We start from the raw sequence: 24,117 nt of genomic DNA, 5'->3' as shown, positions 1-24,117 counted from the left end.
TTTTCTGTTATATTTAGCCTCAGGCAGCGTGGGGTCCAGGGATTTCTTTTTCAATGGAGAAATCAGTAAGGTTACTAGTAGTCTCCTAAAGGATAACCCTAATAATAGGTAAGTTATGCTGGTAGGCTAGGAGGGGGAGATGTGTGTGTGTGGACTTTAAGTAGAAATCCCTAGTTCTTCAGTATGTATGCTACAGAAGCAAAACTAAACAGAACTGAAAACACTTGTTTGCAGGCTGGAGTAAACCAATGCAAGTAAAATGGAAGATAAATAGTGAGAAATGTATTTTTTTTTCTTTTTTTTGAGCTGCAAATATTATGTCTTTGCTGACTAGATGTTATCTTGCTTGGAATGCCTATGAGACTGAACCCTTTTTACAAAGAATCATCAGAGAGAAGGCAGATCTTATTGTAAATAAAATACTAATTTTATTTCCCTATATCACTGGCTCTTTTTTAAAAAAACTGTTTTTCTGGCTTTCTGTATGTCTTGTAAGAAATAGAAGTGTTCTGTTTCACTCAGTCCTATGTCATGTCACCTGGAGGTTTTCTCATCTGTTTGACTTGGCTTCCTAAGGTGGGGAGAATGAATTAACAAACTATGGAGCGTAGGTGTGGCATTCTGCTTGTTAGTTTTTTAAATGCTCTTGAATTAGGACTAAGCTTTTGGTTTCTAGAGCTAAATGTTTAGTTTAAAATTTGATCATAAAATCACCCCAATGTTTGCTGAAAAGTGTCAGCCTTCCCTCCGCTGTACATTAATTGATATAAGGCTTTTTATTAAACACCTGTTTTACCATTCATTCTCTTACTTTGCAGTGTTGTGTAGCATTTATTCTCTAATCAGCATGATAGTTCTATTTGCCACTTTGGAAAATGATCTATTTACTGAAGTATGCTGTTGCACACCAAACATTGTCGGTAATGTCTGACAAATACATGACACAGATAAGCTCTTACTATATTTTTACTTACTTCATCCACTAAGGTGCTAGTTATGTTTCTTAAGTAGAAAAAAATGAAAAAAGAAATGATTCTATGTCTTACAAATTCTTATTCAAGAAGATCCTATTCTTCCAATTAGATTTTTAAATATTGTCATCTTAAAATAACCCTATAATTTAAGTAGTATGTGTATATAAACGTGAATACTGGGTGTGGGGGAAGCAATCTGCATATGTTGTTATGGAGTGCATTTTGAGTGTCTACAGTTCTGTGTCCTTGGTACTTATCTATCAACGTGGAAGTTCTGCACCCTTTCTAGTCATTTTGTTCTTCTGAACTATCTCCATGTTTAAGCAGTTTTCCTGAATGTCTAGCTAGTGAGAAAGCTTTCAATTGCAAGGACCTTACTGTAAGTATTTCTGCCATTATGAATTTTTCTTCTGGTAAACTTTATGCTTCAAAGGCTTCAAGCAGCTGAATGTAACTTCATTGTTACTTTTCTTCTTCTTAATAAGTTTTATGTCCTTTAGATCTAAGTTTTTATTATCACCAACACTTGCACTTTTCTTTGTGTTCTTATTTGACTACAAGTCAAAATATAAATGTTCCCTATTCTCCTTCACATTGCTGGAGGGCTATTACAATTATTTAAGGATTCATGCCTACTGATCTTCAAATGGTTGTAAAAATCTTTCTTATGCATGCATACATACAGCACGTAGTACATCATTCCTTTATATTCAAGATTGAAAAAAGGAGTTTCAACTGTGGACAGATGTCCTTTTTCAGACGCAACTGTATGTGGAAGCTGGTGAAAATTCTCTCTTAATTTTTTTTTTTCAATTGAGTGTTCAGATGAAACATGCTTGTATAATATCAGTCCTGTATAGACCTGGTTCATTCTTAACTGTTAGAGCTGGGTATATTTTGCAGGTATACATCTACAGGCAGATGTAAGAGGTTTATCATCTTTGATAGTGAAATAATAAGGAGAATCTGGAAATACAGAATAGGAATTCTGTTCTACTGGCATGTTTGAATTCAAAGTTGACTGCTGTCAGTTCTGTTGTAAATATGCAATTCCAGTTTTATGCATTATGTTCTTGAAAATTAGTGACATATGAGAGCCAAGTAGTGGGTAAACTTAAATATCAGACACTTAAAACACCAATGATTTTTTTTTTTTTTTTGTTCAGTAAAATTGCCTGTGAAAAGAATGCTTGGATGCTCTTCACTTGAAAAGGACAGATGCTTGGCAAAGACTTTTGTTCTTGTAGTGAACTGCATGGTTGCAAGTTTTTTTCTATTTTAAAACTTCAATCCCTGTTTTCTCAATAGACTTCTTTTTGGATCAAGTTAACTTTCACTTTTGATCACCTGTAAAGGCGTGTCCACTTCCACGTTCCATCCGATCATCACTTTTAGATGAACTTAACGTGACTGACTGTATGATAAATCCATTACTCATATGTAATGCATTACATGCATGCGGTGGATGGAGTCAGTATGTTGAAAGTTTCTGAGTGGAGTACACGTATGCACATGGGGTGTCAAAAGTAATCCAAGTTGATGAGAAGCCCATTTTTATGTAATGGCTATCTGAATGTCATAAATAACCCTTCAGTGTTAAAAATACTTATCTTTGTCTTAGTTATCATTGTAGCTGTCTTTTGGGAAGTGAGAACTTTTCTTATCCATCTTGGTTTGAAGACAAATGCTTCCACTGATGACTCCTGCAGTTCTTAAATTGTTTTCAGTCTAAAATTTTCATGTTGCCTGGTTGATGAAGGCTGTGGTGTTATCTGTTACTAAGGTACTTCGACAATCTTTGGACAGAGTGGGTCTAAGGAACGTTGGCATCATCGCTGCAGATGGAGATTGGAACATTTCAAAGGAGATGATAGTTGATCCCTATCTTAATGATGCTGTTGAGGTAGTCGGGTAAGTGTGGGAGAAGGAAGAAGTTTTACACATTGCTTATTACTTCATTTCTGTAAGTAAATCTTCATCTCCATTTTGAGAAGTCATATATTCTTATTTCATACTTCCTAGCCTTTTCCAGTTTTGTCACCATCACGTACAGTGGTGACTGATTACTCTTTCGTGTCTTCCCCTCTTCTTGCAGTTTAGTGCATGTGTAAGGTAACCTTACCACGCTTCCATCACTTCTTTCAAGTGTTCAGTTAGGAGCTGTGTTTTAGGCTTCTTATCTTGGCACTAGTGAATGACAAGAGACTTTTAGCAAATCTGCATGTGCATCTTCAAAGTCAGAAAAACCTTAGGACTGAATTATTAGTCTGTAGTCAGTTTTAATTTTAGGTGAACTTGAACTTTAACACTAGAATTTATCACTCTGGGACTTTCCATGCTTGCAGCATTCTCTGTTATGTGTCCTTTGCTTGAGATTTTTCTGGTCATGTCCTAAACAAGGAGTTTCTGTTTGTGTCTTTTATCTGATAACAGATAGTATTAAAGTGCACACACAGTTGGTGAAGTAGAAGTAAAAGCAAGCATCCGAAGTTTTTGTTTGTTTGTTTTCTTTTAAACTAATACCACCATCTCAGTTTTAGCAGCTAGGAAGCCCACTGTTGCAGTTCTAGCAAATGGCAACTTGAAAGTTTGTCTGCACTCTTGCTCCATAATACGCTTTCTTACTACCTTGCTCTGTCAAGTGGCTTGATACTTATTCTGCTGCTCTTGCTTTTCTGGTAATCTCCGATTTCTCAAAACTATAAATAGGTTTTCAAAATTTGTAGCATGCTCCCAGTGTAAATGACTTATACAGGTATAAATTGTTCACTTGTATTACATTTGTTAACGTGCTTACCTCTATGGTTAACCTTACTGTGATAAGAACATGCTTGTGGTCCCTAGTGTACCATTTATCCTCATCTATATGTAAGAGACTGTGATAATATACTCATAATTTTTTAAACAAATGCATGGTCCAAAGGTTATAGCAAATCAGTTAAGCAGGGATTTCATAAAGCAACTGCTTGTGTATGTGTGGAGCTTATAAAAATTGATCACCTGGAAGTGGCTGCCTGATAAATACTAATTATAATGCCAGCGTTGGTTTAAAAACTTATGATTCTAGGTTAGGCAAGACTTGCACCTCAGCAAGTTATAGTGCATTAGGAAATGTTTTAGTTGTGATTTCCATGCCAGTGAAACTTCCAGAATGAATGCACTGAGTGTCTATGCTGCTTATTTCTTTAAGAGCTTGACAGAATCAAGGCTAGAAGTACCTATTTCTGTTTGTAGCCCTCAGGGCTATGGACATGTTGGTTTTTTTGTTGTTTTGTTTTTTTTTTTTTTAAGATGAAAGTCCCTTTTATCAGAGATTTTTCTTGAATGTCACACATATTTTATTCCCAACTCCCCCACTCCTACTGATCAGAAAAAAATTAGGAGTTAGGAGACTATTTCCTGTGCAGTAGTGTTGTTACCTATCAAGAAATTAAGGTTAGTAGAAAACACCATGTCTCTCAGCCAGTGCTGACTTGAAGGCACTAACTACCAAACAGAGTTCTTGCTGACCTAGAAAAAGATAATAATATTTAGCTGTCTGTCCTTCAAATGCTCAGGTTCAGAAAGTTGCTAAAAGTACACTGTATCTGTATGTCTCTTAGATAATTGTGTTTGTTTGCAAAATCTGCTTGACAATCTGTTTTCCTAAATAGTCTTAGGTTCTTTTCTCAGAAATCCTTTTCTGTACATTATACTCTTTTTCAAGTATAAACCTCTCTGTAACTTTTTCTTACTTTTTCTATTTTGAAAGGGAAACCCGGGATTAAATTTATATTGTTTTATTTAGAAATTATCAAGATAGTTGAAATTACTGCTTTGGCATCCATCCACAAAAAGTAACTTTTCCATTTCTTTGTGTTTCCTTTCATTTTCTTTTTTCCGTTCTTTTCTTTTTCACATCGGGTAATTTTTACCTTGGTAGCACTGCTCCGTGTGGAGCTTTATCCCTGCCTAAAATACCATTTGCAATCCCAAGCATATCTAAGGTAGATTTAAGGTAAAGTTTGTATGTTTGTTTTTCCCCTCCGTATTTGCTGTCTGCTGCCTTGTGATTTGAAAGATAGAGGACTTCTTGTTTTCTCTTTAGAGTAAAGGCTACCCAGCTATTATCATTGGTTGAGGGAGTGGTTGTCTTGAGCATATTGCTTGCCATCATTTCATACCAATGAGTTGCAGTACTTGCCATTGAAAACGGGAATTTTGTTAGAAGAGGAAAAGCGTTTATCTGCTACTAAATCTAATTGCTTACCCAGTATTCATAAAATGCTTGAAAATGGGGAAAAATAATTGGAATATAGTTAGCTCAAGTCTTAAACTGCGTTATGTTATGCTTCCTTGTTTTGTTTGGAAGACCGTCTTTACTACTCTCTTCCTATGCTATTTTGATGGGTGCTATTTCTGTATTTCTATAGTATATATTCATAATAATTTTCTCCCAGGCTGTATTATGGCTCAGTACTACATCTTCTATTAGACTTGGATTATGGTTGCTGTGTTTAACAACGCCTAGCTCTATTTTTCAAGTCTTTGTTAAGGGCCTGTATGCCAATACACAATTAGACTTGAATACATGCCATGATATTTCTTTTTCTGATGTTTATCCAAAAGTGGACAAACTGAAAATGTTTTTCCATAGTTATCAATGATTTAAGTTATCTTTCACTTGTAAGCGACTACAGTGGACAGTAATTGTATATTAGGTGGTAGGAGAAAATCTGCTTTCATCAGTTTTTATTTACCAGACAGAACAAATCATATGTTATTTTAAGTTGATGTAGCAGGAGCCTTTTCTAATAGAATGTTCAAATAGCAAAAAATAGCAGAAACAATTCAGGTTGTGGTGTTTGGTTTTTTTTTTTTTTTGGTCTCCTAGTGTCTGTTAGTTAAAAAGAAAGAAAACAATCATGGTAATTCATAATGAACAAAGATGATGGGTGACATATATAAGAGCTATTTGTCAATGACTATGGCTTTTATGTAAGGAGTTCTGTTGATTTTCGTAGCTAATATAGTTGCAATTTTGGAGGAAGCATTAGTCTTATGATCCAGGAATGCTTTCTCAGTTCAGTGGGAAGAACAAGTTCACTTTGCTGTTACTTGCTCTTTGTGAGGCAGAAAACATTTTCTGTAAGAGAGAAAGATGAATTGAATTGGCTGAGACTGTGCTAAGCTGGTGCAACAATAAAGATTAATTACAGAAAAATACTGTCTTCTGTGTTTATTTTATGATTTTGGAACACGCTGCTTTTGCCATGATTTTAAACAGGATTTTTGTATTACATAGTTCAGAGCACAAGATGTAACTGATCTTAAGACATAATGTTTGTTTCAATTAAAAACAATAGATTTTAGTGGTAGAACAGCCTTGTGTGGGGCTGCTTTTTTTGGATCTTATTTCTGGGGATGTTATCCATAATTAGATAGAATTATTGACTAATTTGGTTTGTACAGGACCTCTGGAGGTTATCTTGTTGAACTCCCCTGCATCAAGCAAGTGCAATTAGATTGTGGTGCTGAGGCTTGTTTAGCTTTAATATCTTCACAACCCCTTTGGGCAAGTTATTCTGTGTGTTTGAGCATACTCATGCTCTTTCTTTTTTTATTTTTTTTTCCATTTCTTTTAAGTTCTTATACATAACTGAATCTTTCTTCAGTCCACAACCTGTACTGTTGCAAGGGGTTATTCTGTCCCAGGTGTAGGACTTAGTGATTGCATCTGTTGAACTTTATGAGGCTCCTGTCAGCCTGTTTTTTTCTGGTCTATTAATTCCCTCTAAACAACAGCCCTTTTTTTTCAGTATATAATTGTTTTTGTGGGTCAGCCCTGGTAGGCAGCTTAGCCCCACACAGCTACTCGTTCACTCCTCCCCAGTGAGATAGGGGTGAGAATCAGAAAGGTGAAAGAAATGATTTGAAGGTAACGCATTTGACGTTATCTGAATTTACAAGTACAGCAAACGCTGTTTAGGGGACCTCTGGACTTCAAGAAACTACGTTGTTAGACTTGGTCTAATGTGACATTTTAGAATCGTTTCATTGACTTTTGAGGCCTTAAAATGTCTCTAGGGAAGTTTACAGTCATTGCAGTTTTAAAACTTTGAATAAAATGCAGTTGACTAATAAGGTGTGTATGGGTCCAGTGTTTTTCTTGTTCCTTGTTTTGTTTGTATTTAGGAAGAGCTGATCTCATTTGTGTTGCTTCACTGTTAAAATGAAATAGTAGATTAGCAGGGATAATAGGGGGGAATCAACTCCGTTTCTTAATTGAATGTTTACTGTGCTGTCACAAGGTTTTTAAGTTACAATTCAGTTGCCCTGTATGTGGTCCTTGTAGCTAGCCCTCAGCATTGTAACATCTAAGTGGCTGATCTGCACATAGAGTATCTTGCATGAAATGTGATATGCTTTGTCTTTAACTTTATCTGCAGATTTCTGTGTGTAAGAAAATAAGAACCAAATGTTTTTAATTTTTCTTTTGTCATGTGCTTTGGGGTTTGGCATGGTAGAGGAAGAAGGTGTCCTTCTTTGAAGGCACTTTGTGCTCCACAATCTATTACACTTCGTTTTATGTAACAGTTGTTGTCTGAGTAAAAACAAGAATTGGAACATGATTTATTTTGAAATCTGTTCAAATAGTGCTGATGAAGATGCTGCCTTTCCCGATATAAATTTTTAACAATTTGAAAAACATTTTTTTATTTCTCCCTTCTCTCTGTTCTTTGCTTTCCTTTTTTTTTCTTTCTTGTTTTTTTCCCAAAGCTGTTGAGATACACATTGGATAAGCACGGTCTGCAGCAGGTGAGGATCATAGCCAGCGATAGACTGTGGGAGCCCATTTCCTTTGTCTTGCTGCTTGACTCTGAGCTCCACGAAGTGGTCGATGTGATTGGGTAGGGGGTTCTCTCTTTTTTTCTTTCTTGGTGGTTTGTTCATAGTTTGTCTTCACCTCACTTATTTATAACTAGCACAACCATAGCTTTACCTTTCTATGCCCTTACCTGCAATGAAAGGATTGATACTATAATATTTCTTACTAACATCCTGGCTGTTGTTCTGGTGACAGCCTCAACCCTTTAATTGAATCATGAGTCTCCTGTAAGGTGGAAGATTCCTGTTGGCTGTGGTTGCACTTTTGATGAATTGCAGGTTTTTGGGACAACCCTGTTTACTCTGAGGGTTGTTTTGGTTCCTGTATTTGGTATGCAAAAGTGCTCTAGCTTCACAGTTTTGTATACAGCCTTGTATTACTGACTTCCACTGGTCTGTTACAGAAATGGGCATGATCCAGAAATGAATCGGGGCTGTGATTCTTTTTTTGAGTCACAATAGCGTCTTGATTCTCTCCGTTTTGATGGGAAAGCTTTCTTTGGAAAGCATGCAAACAGCTGACTTGTTTTTCTGGTTCTGGGTTTCATCATATAATACTAATATTTTGCAAAAGTAGTAGACTAAATGTGAGATTGATTACTGACTTGTCTGCTGAATGGATATGTGTGTAAGACTTGTTCATTAACTTTTCTTTTTATAGTAGTTCTAAATTTTAATTATTAGGTTCCATAAACTTGCCTGACCCAATTGGCATGTTTCAAATGTGGCTGTTCCTTGCCTCAATTTGAGTCTTTTTAATTCATCTTTATATATCTGACCCGCAGGAGGTGTAGAAATGAAGGCTTTCCCTCCAAATACAGATACACAGTCCATGTCCCTTCCAGATCAATCTCTCCCCCCCACTCTGAATAACAAAAAGTATCCTGGCAGTTTTTTGCAAGTAGAGTCTTGGATAATTTGTGGATCAACAAGTGAAAGCAATTGTGAATTCCCTCTGATCAGATACAAAGCCACTGTAGTTACCATGATCCCAATGTAGTGAGCATGCGTCCTTTCTTGCTTTTGTCAGCTACAAGTATGCATCCAGAGTCAGTTCCTGAAGCTCAATGGTTTTTACAATATCTTACTAAGCTATAGTTGCTTAACTCTTTGCAAATGTGAGTTTTATGTCCTTACTCTGATTCAATCTTAACAGAGAGATGAAACACTCTCTTGTGTAATGGATAATCAGTTGGCTACTGGACACCTAGTGGTGCACATCTCATCATGGTATTTTTTTAAAAAAATAATTGTTGGCTTTCTTTTTTTATTTCAAAAGTATTTCAGATAGACAGGATTTTACATGAATGCACATAAATCAGTTTTGGACTTTGTAACATAATTTGTGATCTGTGAGGTCTCTCATCAGACAAGCTGGATTGGAGATCAGTTAAAACTGCTGCTTTTGGGTTTTTTTTTTTTGCACTATTTGCATTGGGGCTTCATCTGTAAGATACTGTAATGGCTAGAAACCAGGTGGAGCCCTGAAGACACACTGTAAAACTATTAATAGATGTTCACCCACATAGGAATGACACAGGTCACCAAAGCTCTTTATAATGTGATACTTCCAAACAGCTTTTCAGAGCTATTATGGATGCATCAATTTTACCAGTGAAATGAAATATAATGAATTATAAACAAGTATTACTCCTACTTTGAACAAATTTAAATTACATTGTAGCTCTTGAAAACAATGTTTTTCACGGATGGACTTGCAAATTCCATGGTTACTTTAGGTGTGCTTTAGTAGTAGTAGTACTTTAGATGTGCTACTTATTTGTAACACAGTTAAACCAGTTAGATTTTTGCATTCTATACAGTTAGAGACCAAGCTATTCCAACTCTACATGTTGAAAATTTACACACACCCAGCCACCCACCATTGCTCTTCCTGCTATTAATTGAAAGAAAATAGGAAGTGTTCAGAAAGTCTCAGTGAGTTTAGAAGTAATAACTTTCATTTTCATCTTATATAAATTTAGTATGCCATTAGGTGACAATTCAGTCTTTTTGGTTAGCAGCATCAGTGTTCTTAACCAGATCTGTTCTGAACACAGTTGGCTGTGTCAAAGAAAACCAGACCTTTACAGCAATGTGTTAGACCTAATTATGTCCAAGTTAACAACCTAAGAAAAACAGGATGATGTGACATTACTCCATGATGGAATCATAGAATTGTCTAGGTTGGAAGCATCTATAGTAGTGGGAATGCAAACTGTCCCAAGTCCCTCCCGGACCTGTGTGCTGACATAGAATGAGAAGCAGGAAAGACAGTGTTGTTAGCTGATGATTTCTGTTTTCTAGAGATGTTTTTGAGAACTAGGTTTTCATAGGTAGTGCTTTTCTGCAAAGCTTCATTGTAGTGTATTATTAAATAGGCTGATCTTTTCTAAGATTTATGTTATTTCTAAGGCCATGTTCTGATGTATAAGAGAAAAATGGTGGAAAAATGTGCTATTTCTATTGTCGTTTTCTCCTGCAGACCATTGCTATATGCAAAACAAAAAAAATGACACAAAGATTTTTGTTTGTTTGTTTTTTAACAAAGTTATTCAAATGAAGTCACTGTGGACAATTGTGCAAAGCAGCATTTGCAATCCATAAGTAGAAGAACTTTTCTTAATTAATATTATTTTCTTAATATATCTGATTTAGTCTAGCTGCCCTACACAGGCAACTGTGTGTTGTGGTTTTGGTTTTTTTTTTTTTTTTTACATTGGAGCTATATTGTTCCATCATTTGCTGTATAAAACACACTCAATCTCATAATAGTTATTATTTTAAAAACACTTTGTTACCACTCTAACAGCTAGAGGCCCTAATGATAGATGAACCAGCTAGAACCATCTGCTGGTTCCAGAGAGACTGAAAGAAAGAGGGAACAATGGAAATATTTTTTTTTTTTTTTTTTTCTTTTTTAGTAAATGACAGTGGTTTGGAGAATTCAAACACTGATCGTAATAGCTGTTGGTAAATTCTTCTCTCGCAGTGACTTTAAACTTAGGTGTCTTTCTTTGTAAACTTAGGTAAGCTTTAAACTTAGGTGTCACTTTTATTGTAATTCTGTTCCTACTATTCCTTTCAGTGCCTTTTCTCCACCAAGATCCATTCTTTATCCCCCTTTCATGTTATACATCAATTTTCCTCTTTCTCTGAAATGGTCTTCTGCTATAGTGTGTCTGACTCTGCTCTTTTGACCAGAGAATCCAAAATCCCACTGCTTCTGCTGAAGCATTGCTTTTGTAAGAATGATGCATAAAATCTACTCCAGTTCATCTTTTCAGGTAGCAAGAAAAGTAGGTGTTTAGGTGTCTGTGGTTTTTCTTGAAATATTAATCATGATACTCAGGTCTCTCCAAATGGTAGTGGTCCTTGAGTGGACCAATTATTTCCTGGGGGTAATTGGAGTATAGTCGCTCCTTCATAGGAGTTTTCATTTCCAGTGAGGTAAAAAGATTGTTTTCACTACTGAAGAAGCAGAGCATGCTGTTCTGGACGCAGCTAATCTCCTGTCCTTTGCTGCACACCTTTTGTTAGTTGTTGAGGCTGTAGAGTGGCACAAGAGGTCTAAAAGAGGGCTGTAGCATGATCTAGTGTTTTCTTTAAATATAAATCGCATAGAGTTCAGCAAGCCCAGCGCATACTGTGCGTGAAAGCCTTCACTATAATCCCATAGCAAATGTGTATTTGGGTGGGTCTTTTTAAAGTATGTGCTCTACAGTGCTATTAAAAGTTTATAAAAAAAAAAAAGGTTGGTGTACTTATTTTTTTAAAAAGTTAGTGTTCGTATGAAATAGGAGTTACAAACTCTTTAGTTGTGTCCTACTTCTTAAGGACTAATCTAGATATTAATGAAAGTAAAACAAACCCCCCCCCGTTAACAGGACTGTAAGTGAAAAGCAAATATAATGTAAATTATGTTCATTAACAGTAATAGAAATTGCATCTAAGAGCAGAGAAAAATTATTAATTTCTCAGCTGGTGTTGAAACTGTTTTACCTGATTGCATACCAATGGGACAAAATGAGAATGTTATATGTGTGTGGGCTTGTAAGTGGAGCATAGCTGTCAATAAAGATACACTGAAGGAGTCTGTCGCTAGAACCTGTTTGTTCTGCCTGTAACCTTAATCCTGTTTATCATCGCTATTTTTTCCAACTTATTTCCATAGCTTTTAGTGAATCATTGCTTCTGTTTGGACTTCTGGGCCTTGATTTTTCTTTTTGTGATAAGTGCTCTTTCTTTTTAAAACATTGTGTAGGGCTCACTATCCTGGAACAAAAACAGTGCCAAATGCCTTATTGACTAAGAAGAAACTGTGGTCTTCAGAAGATTACAGTACTTTCAATGATGAAGTTGGTGCAGGCTGCTGGGCTCGGATCCTGAACCAAAACTATGTGAATGGAAACATGACCTCGTAAGTGTTGTGCACTGTTGCTCGCCTTCAGAGCTTCATATGTAAGAATTGTTTCAGGTACTATATAACACATCCATCTGCTGTGGTAATATAGTAAGTAAATTGAAACTCTTTCCACTGTCAGTCTGAATTCAAATATAGTAAGGTATGAAGTTTACTGTCCTTACCTCTTTCAGGGGTAGAAGTCCCACAAGTTTTAATGTATTCTTGAGTTACTGTTCCACAGTATCCAATGGCTTATGCAGCTGAGTTCAGATGCCTTTGAGACTCTGATGATATTTGTTAAAAAGGGAATGTTCTTAAGAAGAACTAACAACACGAAAAACATTGGAGGAAAATAACAGTAAAGCTAGTTTTTCTACATTTTTCTTAGGGTCTTTATCATGTTGTTTGTCTTCAGTAGTCCAAGTAGGTACAGATGTCATTATCTAGTTTTTCCATACAACTTCTTTCTCAGAGTCCATTCTAAAACTTGCTGTAGTCTTTTGATATGTTTACTGTTTCCTGCACATTTTCTTTCCAAACTGAAATATGGGAGAAAGCTGTTCTGTTTATTGGGAAATATGTAACTTGCAGTTTTAAAAGAGAATAGAAAACACGCTTTGATGTTTCCAGTGCAACAACTACTAATCTGAAAGAAAAAAAAAATCTGATTAAAGAAAATCTAGACATCAAGATGTAAGCATAATTGTTCAAAGTTTTTAGTTTTTATGTAACTTCATTTTGCAACAAAAAAGACAAATGTTTTTTGTCTGAAATGCTTGAAATGGAGCACAACACAAAGCACTTGGATACTCGTAAAGGGAAGTTTCTTGAGTAACATGGTTTCTATGATTCTTCTGTCTACTCTCCAAGCTGAAATTTTCTAATAGGTGAATATTTCCTATGTGAATTCCTGACCCTTCTGGTTGCCTCTTGACTCTCATATACTTTAGTATCTTACTTTAGAGTCTTTCTTTTCCCATTTTTTTTTTCATTTTGACAAGCCCTTTGTAATTATATATGCCCCATTTGTTTAGCAACCTGATAGCGAGACCTATGTATTGTATTTAGAACTTATTGTGGAATAGTTCCAAGTCCATATATCCAATATTGAAGTTATCTTGGCTTTTATATTGTAAACAGACTTTCTGATGACAGGCAGCTTATCTTTCTGCTAAGCTCATTTCCTTTGAATTTGAGTTGCCTACATGCCTTTTCTAAGATTGAAACTATGCGGAACAAGTTTAATGTGAGCAAGTTGTTGAATTTACAATGCAGGAGTTGTTTATTTTATGAGCAACTTTTGTAGGATTTCAGATCTCTTCTGAAATGCATATATAGTGTGCTGAATCTATGGCAATGACTTTAGAATATGAGGCCTTTGCACTCATCTGTATGCAATAGCAGAGCAGCATGCTAGCTTTTGGTTTCTTCGTAACTGCTTTACTGGCTGCGTTTCCATACTTAGGGGGCAGAGGTCTTAAGTTCAAGGTCCTAGCAGAAGATTTTCAGTGAAGACCAAATCAAAAGACCTGAAGTAATTAACCTTGCCAGTGTCCTGACAACTGCTTGAAATGGCAGCAACTCCTGGAGGATGGCTCGTTAACATTGTTATTGGTTCGTTATTTATACGGATAAAGGAAGGATTATTTTTTTTTTTTCACTGGTACTTCTACTGTCCCACCCCTCCATCCCCACCTTGCTTCCAAAAAAAAAAAAATTACCAGCAGGAACAACCAGCCAACCAAAAAAACCCCCAAAAACTACCTCAACAAAAAGCTGTGAACTTTGTTAACTCAGTTTTTTCCCCTTCAAAACAGGAGGAAAAGTAAATATGAATAGAGTCTCTAACCCTCAGTGCACATGTCCTTTAATGTGCAACTTTTATGGTGATATAGCCAGAGAATATATCATGAGCTTTGTAAGAGTTTGATTTATTTTATTTTCCTCTCCTGTGGTTTTTTTTTTCTTTCTCCTTTAGCTGGAAAGATTATTATTTTTTTTTTTGGTATGCTAGAGAAAAGAGGAATAAATTATTATACTAAGTTCATCTAATGCTACCTGTATGAATGAAGCAAGCAAACCTGTTTTTCTTCCAGAACCATTGCATGGAACTTGGTAGCTAGTTATTATGAAGAGTTGCCCTTTGGTCGATGTGGATTAATGACAGCACAAGAGCCGTGGAGTGGCCACTACAAAGTAGAAGCTCCTATCTGGATTACAGGTAAAAAGTTTGTACATAAATTTGTGATGATCTAACACAGACCATAACTGTATTTTCCAAGGCCTTTATTTATTTAGTGTTTTTATGTGTATTATTTTTTGTACCAAATTAAATTATTTTTGTGGAAAGTTTTGTGAATACTTTGAAGAAGAAGGGAAAAAATCTCCTTTCAATAGAAAGCAGAAAGATCCATTAGCAAGGGAAATCTTAATACTTGACTGTTAGATGCAGTAGAAATAAACAAACTACTGCCTTTTATAGCTATTACTATTAAAGTGTTTTGATCTAAAATGCCCATAAATGTTAGTGTACTTTCCTAGTTCCTTTCCGTTTTTTTTTTTTTAATCCTTAAGTAGACATTTGATACCTCTAAATTTGAAAAAATGGAACAAAGAACCTCTGTATTCTTGTCCTGCTTGAGATTCTTGGCTTGTGTAAGTCAGCATTTCCTTGTGCTTGGGAAAAGGGGAATTACGTAGATATAGTGTTTATGGACACATGTATTCAGTGGCTACTCTGTAGTCCTGTAATATTTTACTGTCTTTGCCACAGTTCAGTAGAGTAGGTAGCATATGCAATGCCATAAAGGAGCGACAAGGCAAATGCTTTCCTTTTTATTCTTCTGCTAGTTACCTGTATATGTAAAAACATATTAAAAAAACAACGGCCATATTGTCATATGAACAGTTCAGAACAACTGAGCAGTTTTTCCTGTTTCCATGTTGCTCAGGATTTTCATGATCTAGGTCATATACTTCTTTCGTACTCTCTCTTACGTGCTGAAAACCTTTACTTATTTAGTTATCCCTCATGGAGATTCCCATCTATGCTTTCTCTCACTCAAATATTTTTTTTTTTTTTTTTTAAAAAAAAAAGATATTTTGGAAAATCTAAACTGTGGTGAATATTCATATCGAATGCACATGACTGACTTATATAGTGGTGTAATAGTTTTTTCTTCCAGTCTGAATAATTGCTATTATTTTAACTGTTTGGTCTGCCACAGAGATAATGTTTTTAATTGTGCCTTAGCGTAATTCTTTAATCTTTCTTCTTGTATCAGTAGAATCTGTTTGGAAGTTCCATGACTTGCTTCCCAAAATCAAGTTATGTTGTGTAAGAATGGAGAGAAATTTTAATTCAGACCACAAATTATATTATTTTTTATTAAGACTTCATTATTTTCTTCTATTGCTTTTTGTTCTGTTTGTCTCAGCACACACGACGCAATTTACTCAGCCAGGCTGGTCGTACTTGCAAGTGGATGGACACTTAAAAGGAGGTGGCAGTTTTGTAGCTCTGACAGATGGCCTAGGAAACCTTACCATCATCATTGAAACTATGGTATGTGCATCAGCAATTCCAATGAACTAGAAAAGAGATAGGAAATGTTTTGTTACGAAGAACCTGCTTTGATCGATGTAGTTCATTATCTATGGATATGTTCTTTGATGCTTGTAGCTTTGGTAGTCAGACCACTAGAGGTCCTTCTTCCTGTCTAAATTTTGAGTGAGTAGTTGAATCTTCCCAGAGACCAATTTATATGTCATCTTTATATCACAAATTAGCTTTAATTTGATGACACTCTGTAAGGAAATTCAATCATGTACTTTTTTTTAAGCGGTATTCAAGATAAAATTATTAAGCTAGTATAATTGCAGTTGTCATTCAGATAACAGCAAAATAAATAATTGTAAATTGATCCTATGTTTCTTTTTTAATTTCAATTTATGCTATATACTTTTCATGAACATTGCCATATGATGCATCCCAGTAATGTATGTTCCTTCTGTTACATTTATTTTTCTCTTCAGACTCATAATCACTCTGAATGTATCAGGCCTCCACTACCTCATTTCAGTGTGACACCTCAGAGGGCAACTTTCTACCTCAAAGGGTCATTTGTAAGTGGATCTTGAATACATTTGATCAGTCTTGTAAAATGAATTGCTATCCATAATCAAATACATGCAAGACAGTATCACAGGTTAGCAAGAAACTGGAGTTCTTTAATACTAGAGGCTGTTACGTACCTGGCAGTTTTAAGCATTCTAGTTCTGCTTTTACTGTGAGATGTAATGTCATAATGGAATTTGTAGAATTACTACCTCCCAGTCTAATGATCTGTATACTGAAGGAGAAATACAGAAATACAATTGGATTTTTCTTTAGGATTTATTCCAAGGGCGCCCTGACATACTGATATACTTTGACCAGCCATCATGGCCACGACCTTTCTGGTTGTTATCAGCTTCCAGGGGAGTAGCTGCAGTTGACTGTATATTGTATGTTATGTTGTTCCATCCTATGAAGAGATATTATGAGAACCTCCCAGTTGTGTTTTTTTTGTTGTTTTTGTTTGTTTGTTTTTTGTTTTTTAAAACCTTGCTAAACTGAACTTCCCTCTAAAAAGTGAACAATACTTTCACTGTGTAAACTGGAGTGAATCTTTGTAAGCTGATTTGGATGATTGCTCCTTAGAATCTGGAAGTGTTTACTTATTTGGAATTTGAATTTTGGTGGCATTAATTTCCTTTCATTTAGGAGGAGATAGTTTGGACAATACTTTTGGCAATAATCTGGTTTGCTCGGGAAGTGTAGTTGAGTGTCACTTATGATATACAGCTCCCTTTGCGGGAAGCATCAGACAGCTTATCCTAACCAAACTCTAGGTTGCTTGCTTTGTTTTTCACCTGGGTAACTAAAAAAAAAAATATTCTAGGAGTTGTGTATGATTAAAATCTGTAACTAATGTAGTTGATGTGCCATAGTATTGCAGAAGTTTGGAGATCTGTAAGCAAAGTACTTTGCTCAAAAATAATATAAAAGAACCAGCAACTAAACTAAAGGTCTCATTAAAGCAAAATTAGCAAGAGATTATTTCAGCCTGGTTGCTCCTAGGGGGAGAGAGTTTGTATCAAAGGGATACTGTTGTTGGTATTAGAGAAGCTAAAGATTGCATGTGTGATTGCAATGTTTTTTGTCTTTATAAGCAGCATTACTGCATGTTAGGACAATGGCTTATTGACGTATAATCTATAAAAAGATAAGCCATATGTAATGGCTAGCTGAATAGAGTGGTGGCCTCTAATGTGATCAACAGCTCTAAAATAACAAAAATTAGACACCCTTAGAGGACTGATATTTCTCAAGGTGAATATTAAAGTTGTTTGTTGTTAGTTTGGGGTTTTTTTTTAATTTTATATTGTGTTTGATTGTAGTATATGGTGGAAACTCTTCAAGTGTGGCATTCTAGACTTGGTTTTGAATCTGGAAACTCTAGTCTTTTCCAGCAACTCTATCCTGTAAAGGTAAGTTGATCAGTTTTAATTACAGTCTGCAACTTCAGGTGGTTTTCCCCCTTTGCTGGAACCCCTGTACTTTCATGACTAAACTGCCTAATTAGGGCGTGTTTCATTAGCTCCATTTGACTACAATTTTACTAGCTATATTCAAGCTTACCTGGAGGTAATAAAGGGTTCTGGGGGAAAGGGGTCTTCAAAATAGCTTGGAGATATTAAGTGCTGAGACAAGAAGATGAGATTTTTGCCTTAAATCAGGACTTTATAGATCTCCTTTGTTTCAGGAACTTGAGTATTTTGTTATTTACCCATTTGATTTTTGCAGCTTGAGCTTTCTTTAATTCCAGGTGTGGAAGGGAAGTTTTTCTTTAGATCTAAATGTGGATGAAGTCTATACTTTAACCACACTCAAGACAGGGAAGAAATGTGGTTGCCCAGAGCCTCCACCACCTCAACCCTTTCCTTCAAATTACAAAGACGATTTCAATATTCGTAAGTCAGAATCCTCTTATCCAGAAACTTAATTCGCACATGGATATAGTCTTAATGTAGAAACACAATAACAATTAAGTTATTTGAGTCCTCTAATGGAAGTGACATGAAGTAGTCTGAATGCGTGTTTTATTTTTGTTTATTTATGCCTGCTTCTCCAACAACTTACACCTGTATACGTCACTTGCAATGAGGTGTATTTAATTCTATGTCTTAACTGGGTGGTCACTAACAATTTTAAAGTTCTTGATGCAAATGATATAGCTCATAACCGTAGTGAAGTAGTTTTTGGATGGAAGATAGGGAAGAAGGCAATTTACTTTGTTGATGTGTTTGCAAAGACTGGGGTCTGCTTAAAAACAAAACCAAAATTAAAATCACCTTGTAACTCCTGAAACTTCAGCTTTGGAGGCTGTGCTTTGAAAGAGTAAGTCAAAATTCTGGAGAATATTTTCAGACGAATTTTCTGAAAACAAGAATACACAGAAGAAAAGTAATGTTTTGGTGTTGATATGTATTTTATTTTCTGAACAGTTAATCCACCTTTCAGTGAAGCCCCGAATTTTGCCGATCAGACAGGTGTATTTGAATACTTCATGAATGTTTCTGACCCAGGAGATCATGTGTTCACGCTCCGTCAGGTGGTGGTTCAGCGACCCATCACTTGGGCTTCTGATGCAGACCAGACCATCAGTCTCATAGGAAATTTTAAGTGGTATGTAAATACAATTTTCTAGTGGCATCTGGGGAAATGACCTCCTTACCAGTCTGAGTTATGATCAGTTAATCTGTTTCAAGCCTCATTTCTCTTGGACATAGGGCTTTTGCATTCAGACTCTCTGTAGGCATGTAGAAATGATGACTTAAAGGGACTTCCAAAAGTCATTGAGCCCTGCTCAGGGCTCTTGCCAACTCTAAGAGATCAGCTGCGTCTCTGTCTAAATGAGTTTTAAAAACATCCAAGGATGGAGAGTCCACCACATCTCTTGGTAGCTTGGTCCACTGCTGCACTGTCTTAGAATTTTTTTTTTCCTAATATCTTGCTGGGCATGTTTGTTCAAGCTGTTTTTTCAGAATAATGGATGTGGGTTGGCATACTAGAAAGACCAAGTCAAAATCCTAATTCAAAGTGTGCATGGAGTTTCAATACATTTTTAAATGGAACAAAAAAATTGATTCAGTTTAAATTACCTAATTTTGAATTGTCTTGCTTGATTGTTAATGATTTTGATCAATCTTGAATCAATGAAATAGTCTGGGAGTTAATTCTGTTATATTTGTTGCAGACTGCCATCTCCTGAGCAGTTCATAGAATTGTGTGGATGCGATTCAACTGCTACTTTAAACAGTTTTATTTCTGGGTAAACGTAACTGAGATTTACTGGTTTGATAAGAGCATGCTTCTGATTGCAATTCTTTCTAGGAGCTATAATCATGGTAATTTGGAATCAAGCAGCATATTTTAGCATAATGGTTATTTAAAATTAAAAAGCATTTGGGAAAGAGCCTGTTAACTAATTGGTTTGGTAATAGTAAGTAATCACAGAACTTATGCTTAAATCTTTTTCTTCTGTTTGGAAGTCTAGCTTAAATTCTTTGATATGTTCTTTAAAATAGCCATTTGGTCACTTTTATTTTTTTTTCACTTTGATTGGATCATTGATCCCCCAAATACTTTTTCAGAACATGCTTTGCACTTCTAATTTCTGTCCTGGAAAAGTGATTGAATCACTTTGCTCTGAAGACTGTAGCTGGATGTTATTCTTCAGTTACCTGATGTTTTCTTCTGCAGTACTCTGTTAAGCAAAGTCTTGTATTTCCCCTAGAATCAACTTTCCCTCATTTCAGGCCCTCTGATTTTTTTGCTTCATCCTCAATTTAAGTCTCGTCTTGTCCTAGGTAGATGTTTTCAACCATCGGTGCATGCTATTGAAATATCAAACCAGTCTTGCACTGAATTTCTCTGTGGAATGATATTTGACTTCAGTCATCAATGGCAATTTATTATGATTAAATTTCAGGATTATTTAGTTAGTTTTAGTTTGAATTTAATCTTGTGCTTGTGAAAGCTTTTTGTTTCTACTCATGAACTTGTTAGTGTCTTGCTCTGTTGGTTTTATTGAACCTAGCGGTATCCTGAAAATTTTACTATTTAACTCATTCTACATTGCTTCCAGTCTCTTTATAATGTCTTAAGCAAGATGTGGGAATCTCTTGTTTAGTACACAGGAAGGCAAGAAAGAACTCTTGTTTGTGTAATGAATATCTATCCAAGAATCTGATACTTCTAATAGCATTACGTTAGAATGAAATCTGGGGTCACTTTTACTATTATGTAAGAGGAGGGGAGAATTGTTACTAAAATAAATATGATTTAGTTATCAGCTGAGCTGATGTCTTAGAGAGTCTTTTCACATTCTGTAAATAATTATAGATAAATAGAAACTTTCTAAATATGCGTCTTTGTGGCTGTATCCATATTGCAAGTCCTTTCAGACACAGGATGTAGATTTCTAACTTGAATGTACATTAATAGAGGTAAAGAATGCCTTTAATTTTTATTATCAAGACGCTTGTAGTGCAGCTCTGGGGCAGGGGAAGTTGTGTAAATTTTCTAGGTGCCATTTGATTTTTCTGGTATTCCTTCACTTTATTCTCCTTTACAGCTGTCATTATATGTATAACATGGTGCTTTACTGTTGAGATGAAGTGTCATCTCAGGAAAATCAAATAATTTCAACCTACTTGAACGTTTTGTTTAAAAAGGTTTGTTTTGGCTTTTGGGCAAGAGGTCTGGATTACTTAAGAGTTGGCCTGTATTAAAAATCCTAGAGAAATGAAGATCCAATTTTAGCAGATGCGGTGCTATGACCTTGAGTCTTGGATTTAGTTATCTAAAAGCAACCCTTCATTTTGCAGACCTGAAAGTTTTTCTGTGGAGGTGCAGACCTTCTGTGTGCTTTTGTTTTGTTTGTTTGTGTGTGGTTTTTTAAATAAGTAATTGAAAGTTGCTGACAATATACTTCATTTTGTTATTGGTTTATGAGAAGAATTGCTCTTCCTAAGAAAATCTATGGATTCACAGGTGGGAAACAACCAGTCTAGACAAGTCCTGTGCGTCTTGCATCTGCAGATCACAATTAGGATTGCTAAATCTTTCCTCAAAAACTTTACTGTACTAAATAGGGAATACTCTTCTAACTACTGCCTCCTCAAAAAAATTGATTCATTGCTTGTTAAAACACTAAACTTCTCTTATAGGGTAAACATGACAGTCACTTGTGACATCTACATAGAAAAACAGCGTGATGGGGGCGTGTTTATTGCAGGAAGAGTTGACAATGGTGGGATATACGTTCGGCGTACCAAAGGAGTTTTCTTCTGGGTTTTTGCAGATGGCACTTACAGAGTCACTGGTGACCTAGGTAAGCAGCTCTTTGCTAAAGTGGATGCTGACATATGGACATGTCATTTTGATAACCTTGATAGCCTCAGATTTTGTAATCCAGTTGTCGTCACTATGAATTTAACCCATTGTGCTCTAATGATGGCCACATTCTGTGTGTGAAGAGAGCATATGAAAGCTACTGGCTGGTCCACTGGTCTGAGCTTTCTGGATATTTTCTTTTTTTTTTTTCTGCTGGCAAAACGTATTTTACACTACCAAATGTAAATTATTTTGCTTTTCCTAAATACTCTGATACAATATTATTTACAGGAAGGTTTGATCTGTATTCTTATACTATACCTGAAAAGAAAGTCCTGCTCGAAATGCAGTGGCCTGTTCCGTAGAGCCGTGCAAGTCAACGTGCATACGTTTGGCTTAGATGATGATGATGAGTGGCCTACTGTTTCCACAAATTATGCATTCTACTGTTAGTGGAGCTCAGTGGAGTGAGAGCATATTCTACTTGTGGTGCTAACATTCATATGTGATCATTCATAGAACACGTGACAGGCACACGAAAGAGTGTATGACATAGTACTTCATAAATAGGTAAAAGTTCTTTTTAATTTGCTTTGAATTAGTCACAAGTTTTGTTGTTTAGATGCATTTCCTATCACTTCATGACAATAAATTAAAATTTTCAATAGTTTTTGATGAGTCAAATGCAATTTCTAGATCTGCAGTATATCTAATACGAAGACAGCCTGTAATGACCCATTTCTCACTGTACTGGACCTTAAAAATAGTCTCATCTTGTATTTGGTAGCTGTAGTTCCTCATTTCTTCTCATTTTTCTAGGTTTGTTTTTTGTTTGAGTTCCCCCCACCCCCTTTTCCTTTTTTACCATGCATGGGTATCATAAAGAAGGCTTTGCATTAGCTTCTCACAACATACCAGTGCTCCCTAAGGAAACTTCGCAAACTCCATAACAACTTAAGTTTCAGCTGTATGTAAAAATATACTCATGTTTAGGATTGACTCCAGTATTTACTTTTAATAAGACATAACAACATTACCCAAGAAGTTTCTCAGGCTGTCAAAAATAATTTTTCCTAGATGAAATGAAAGGATTTTGATTAACCACCTCATTATTTCAGACTTGTTACACAATATAATAATTTTTTTTCTGTGCAGCTATTTTCAGTGATCTTTATAGTTTTCTGGAAGGGAGCCTGAATGTTAAATTAACTTGCAGCTAAAACTGCTGAATAATTGAAGATTCTACTTGTAGCACTTAATTTTTTTCGGGTCTTCCATCCAGGTGTCAGTTACACCCAGTTTTTGCTTAGCTTAAATTTTGACTATAGCTAAGCTACGTAATTATGTGGCAACTCAAACCCTCTAATTTAAAATAGTTCCAATATATAAACAAGGAAATCTGTAGAACAAGCAGAGCAGTAACTACTGTCAGACTCATGAACCCATGCTATCAATAGAGGGGAATCCTTATCTCAGGCCAGGTTTCTGAGAGCGTTGGAGATTTCAGTGGAAATGCAGTCCTGGCAAAACAGGAGAATGCACCAATCATGTAGAGTCCAGGTTTGTGTGTTAAGCCTTACATGCTGCAGTTGAAAGTGGTAAGATGCCAGTCATGAACGCTTCTGAAAAATAGGTATTATTTTCTTTTTGTTGGCTTGGTATTTATCTGTCAGTCTCAGCAAAGGGCTGATGTAACACTTTGCTAATCTTAAGCATGTTTTGCAGCTGGAGAAGAAATATTAATGAAAGGCCTTTCCGGTGTCCGGGATAATGCGTGGCACACGCTTACTCTCAACATTCAGGTAAGGACACAGGCAAAAAGCTATAAAACCAGTTATGAAACTTCCAGCCCTAAATGGTTTAGACAAAACTGTGCGATACTGTTGACTGTCTACTTGCATTAGTTTGCCGTATCTAAACCATAAGTAATATCTCTGTTATTTTAAACCAATATTAAAATACCATACCAACTTGTGTTGCCTGTATTTTTAAAGAGATCTTGACAAACTGGAGAGGGTACAGAAAAGAAATGTAAAGATCAATTGAAAGCCAGAGACAGGAGGGCTAGAGGGGCAAATCTTTTTAATCTAATGAAAAAATTATCACTTGTCCTCCTGTTCTGAAGACTGTTAGTAAACTACTAAACTAGCCTGTTTTACAAATCTGACTCCCACCAGTTCCCTTTGCGTACTAAGGCCTTGAATGTGGAGCTAGTTAAGGGCTGGAGAACTCAGATGAGCTGCCATCCTTCCTTCTTATACTGAAAAAGCATAGGCGTAACGTTGCTGTAAAAATGGGTCACCGATAATGAGAAGCCTGTCCACGGTTTTTCTTCCCCCTCCTGCCACCCCTTTTGGCCATAGTCACTTGATGAGGAAAGTAGTCCCAAGCTCTACTTTAAATATATCTGTGACACTGGCACAAGTAAC

At 35.9% G+C, this 24,117-nt stretch overlaps 1 protein-coding gene across 2 annotated transcripts in view; it reads left to right on the top strand.

The window, feature by feature from the left end:
* Positions 1 to 24,117, top strand: part of GALC (galactosylceramidase) — a 37,147-nt gene that overhangs the window by 10,750 nt on the left and 2,280 nt on the right. The window contains exons 7-16 of one of the 2 annotated variants that reach the window (XM_074585449.1): positions 7,734 to 7,864; positions 12,106 to 12,261; positions 14,343 to 14,467; positions 15,684 to 15,811; positions 16,282 to 16,371; positions 17,689 to 17,778; positions 18,117 to 18,261; positions 18,796 to 18,976; positions 21,523 to 21,686; positions 23,414 to 23,490. In XM_074585449.1, the coding sequence (XP_074441550.1) occupies positions 7,734 to 7,864; positions 12,106 to 12,261; positions 14,343 to 14,467; positions 15,684 to 15,811; positions 16,282 to 16,371; positions 17,689 to 17,778; positions 18,117 to 18,261; positions 18,796 to 18,976; positions 21,523 to 21,686; positions 23,414 to 23,490 (1,287 nt within the window). Of the gene's footprint in view, positions 1 to 2,757; positions 2,886 to 7,733; positions 7,865 to 12,105; positions 12,262 to 14,342; positions 14,468 to 15,683; positions 15,812 to 16,281; positions 16,372 to 17,688; positions 17,779 to 18,116; positions 18,262 to 18,795; positions 18,977 to 21,522; positions 21,687 to 23,413; positions 23,491 to 24,117 lie in introns of both variants that reach the window. The other variant, XM_074585450.1, reaches the window with a different exon arrangement.

The sequence above is a fragment of the Larus michahellis genome, chromosome 4 (genome assembly GCF_964199755.1).
Source record: "Larus michahellis chromosome 4, bLarMic1.1, whole genome shotgun sequence".
NCBI lineage: Eukaryota > Metazoa > Chordata > Aves > Charadriiformes > Laridae > Larus > Larus michahellis.
This window is presented reverse-complemented; position numbering and strand designations above follow the sequence as displayed.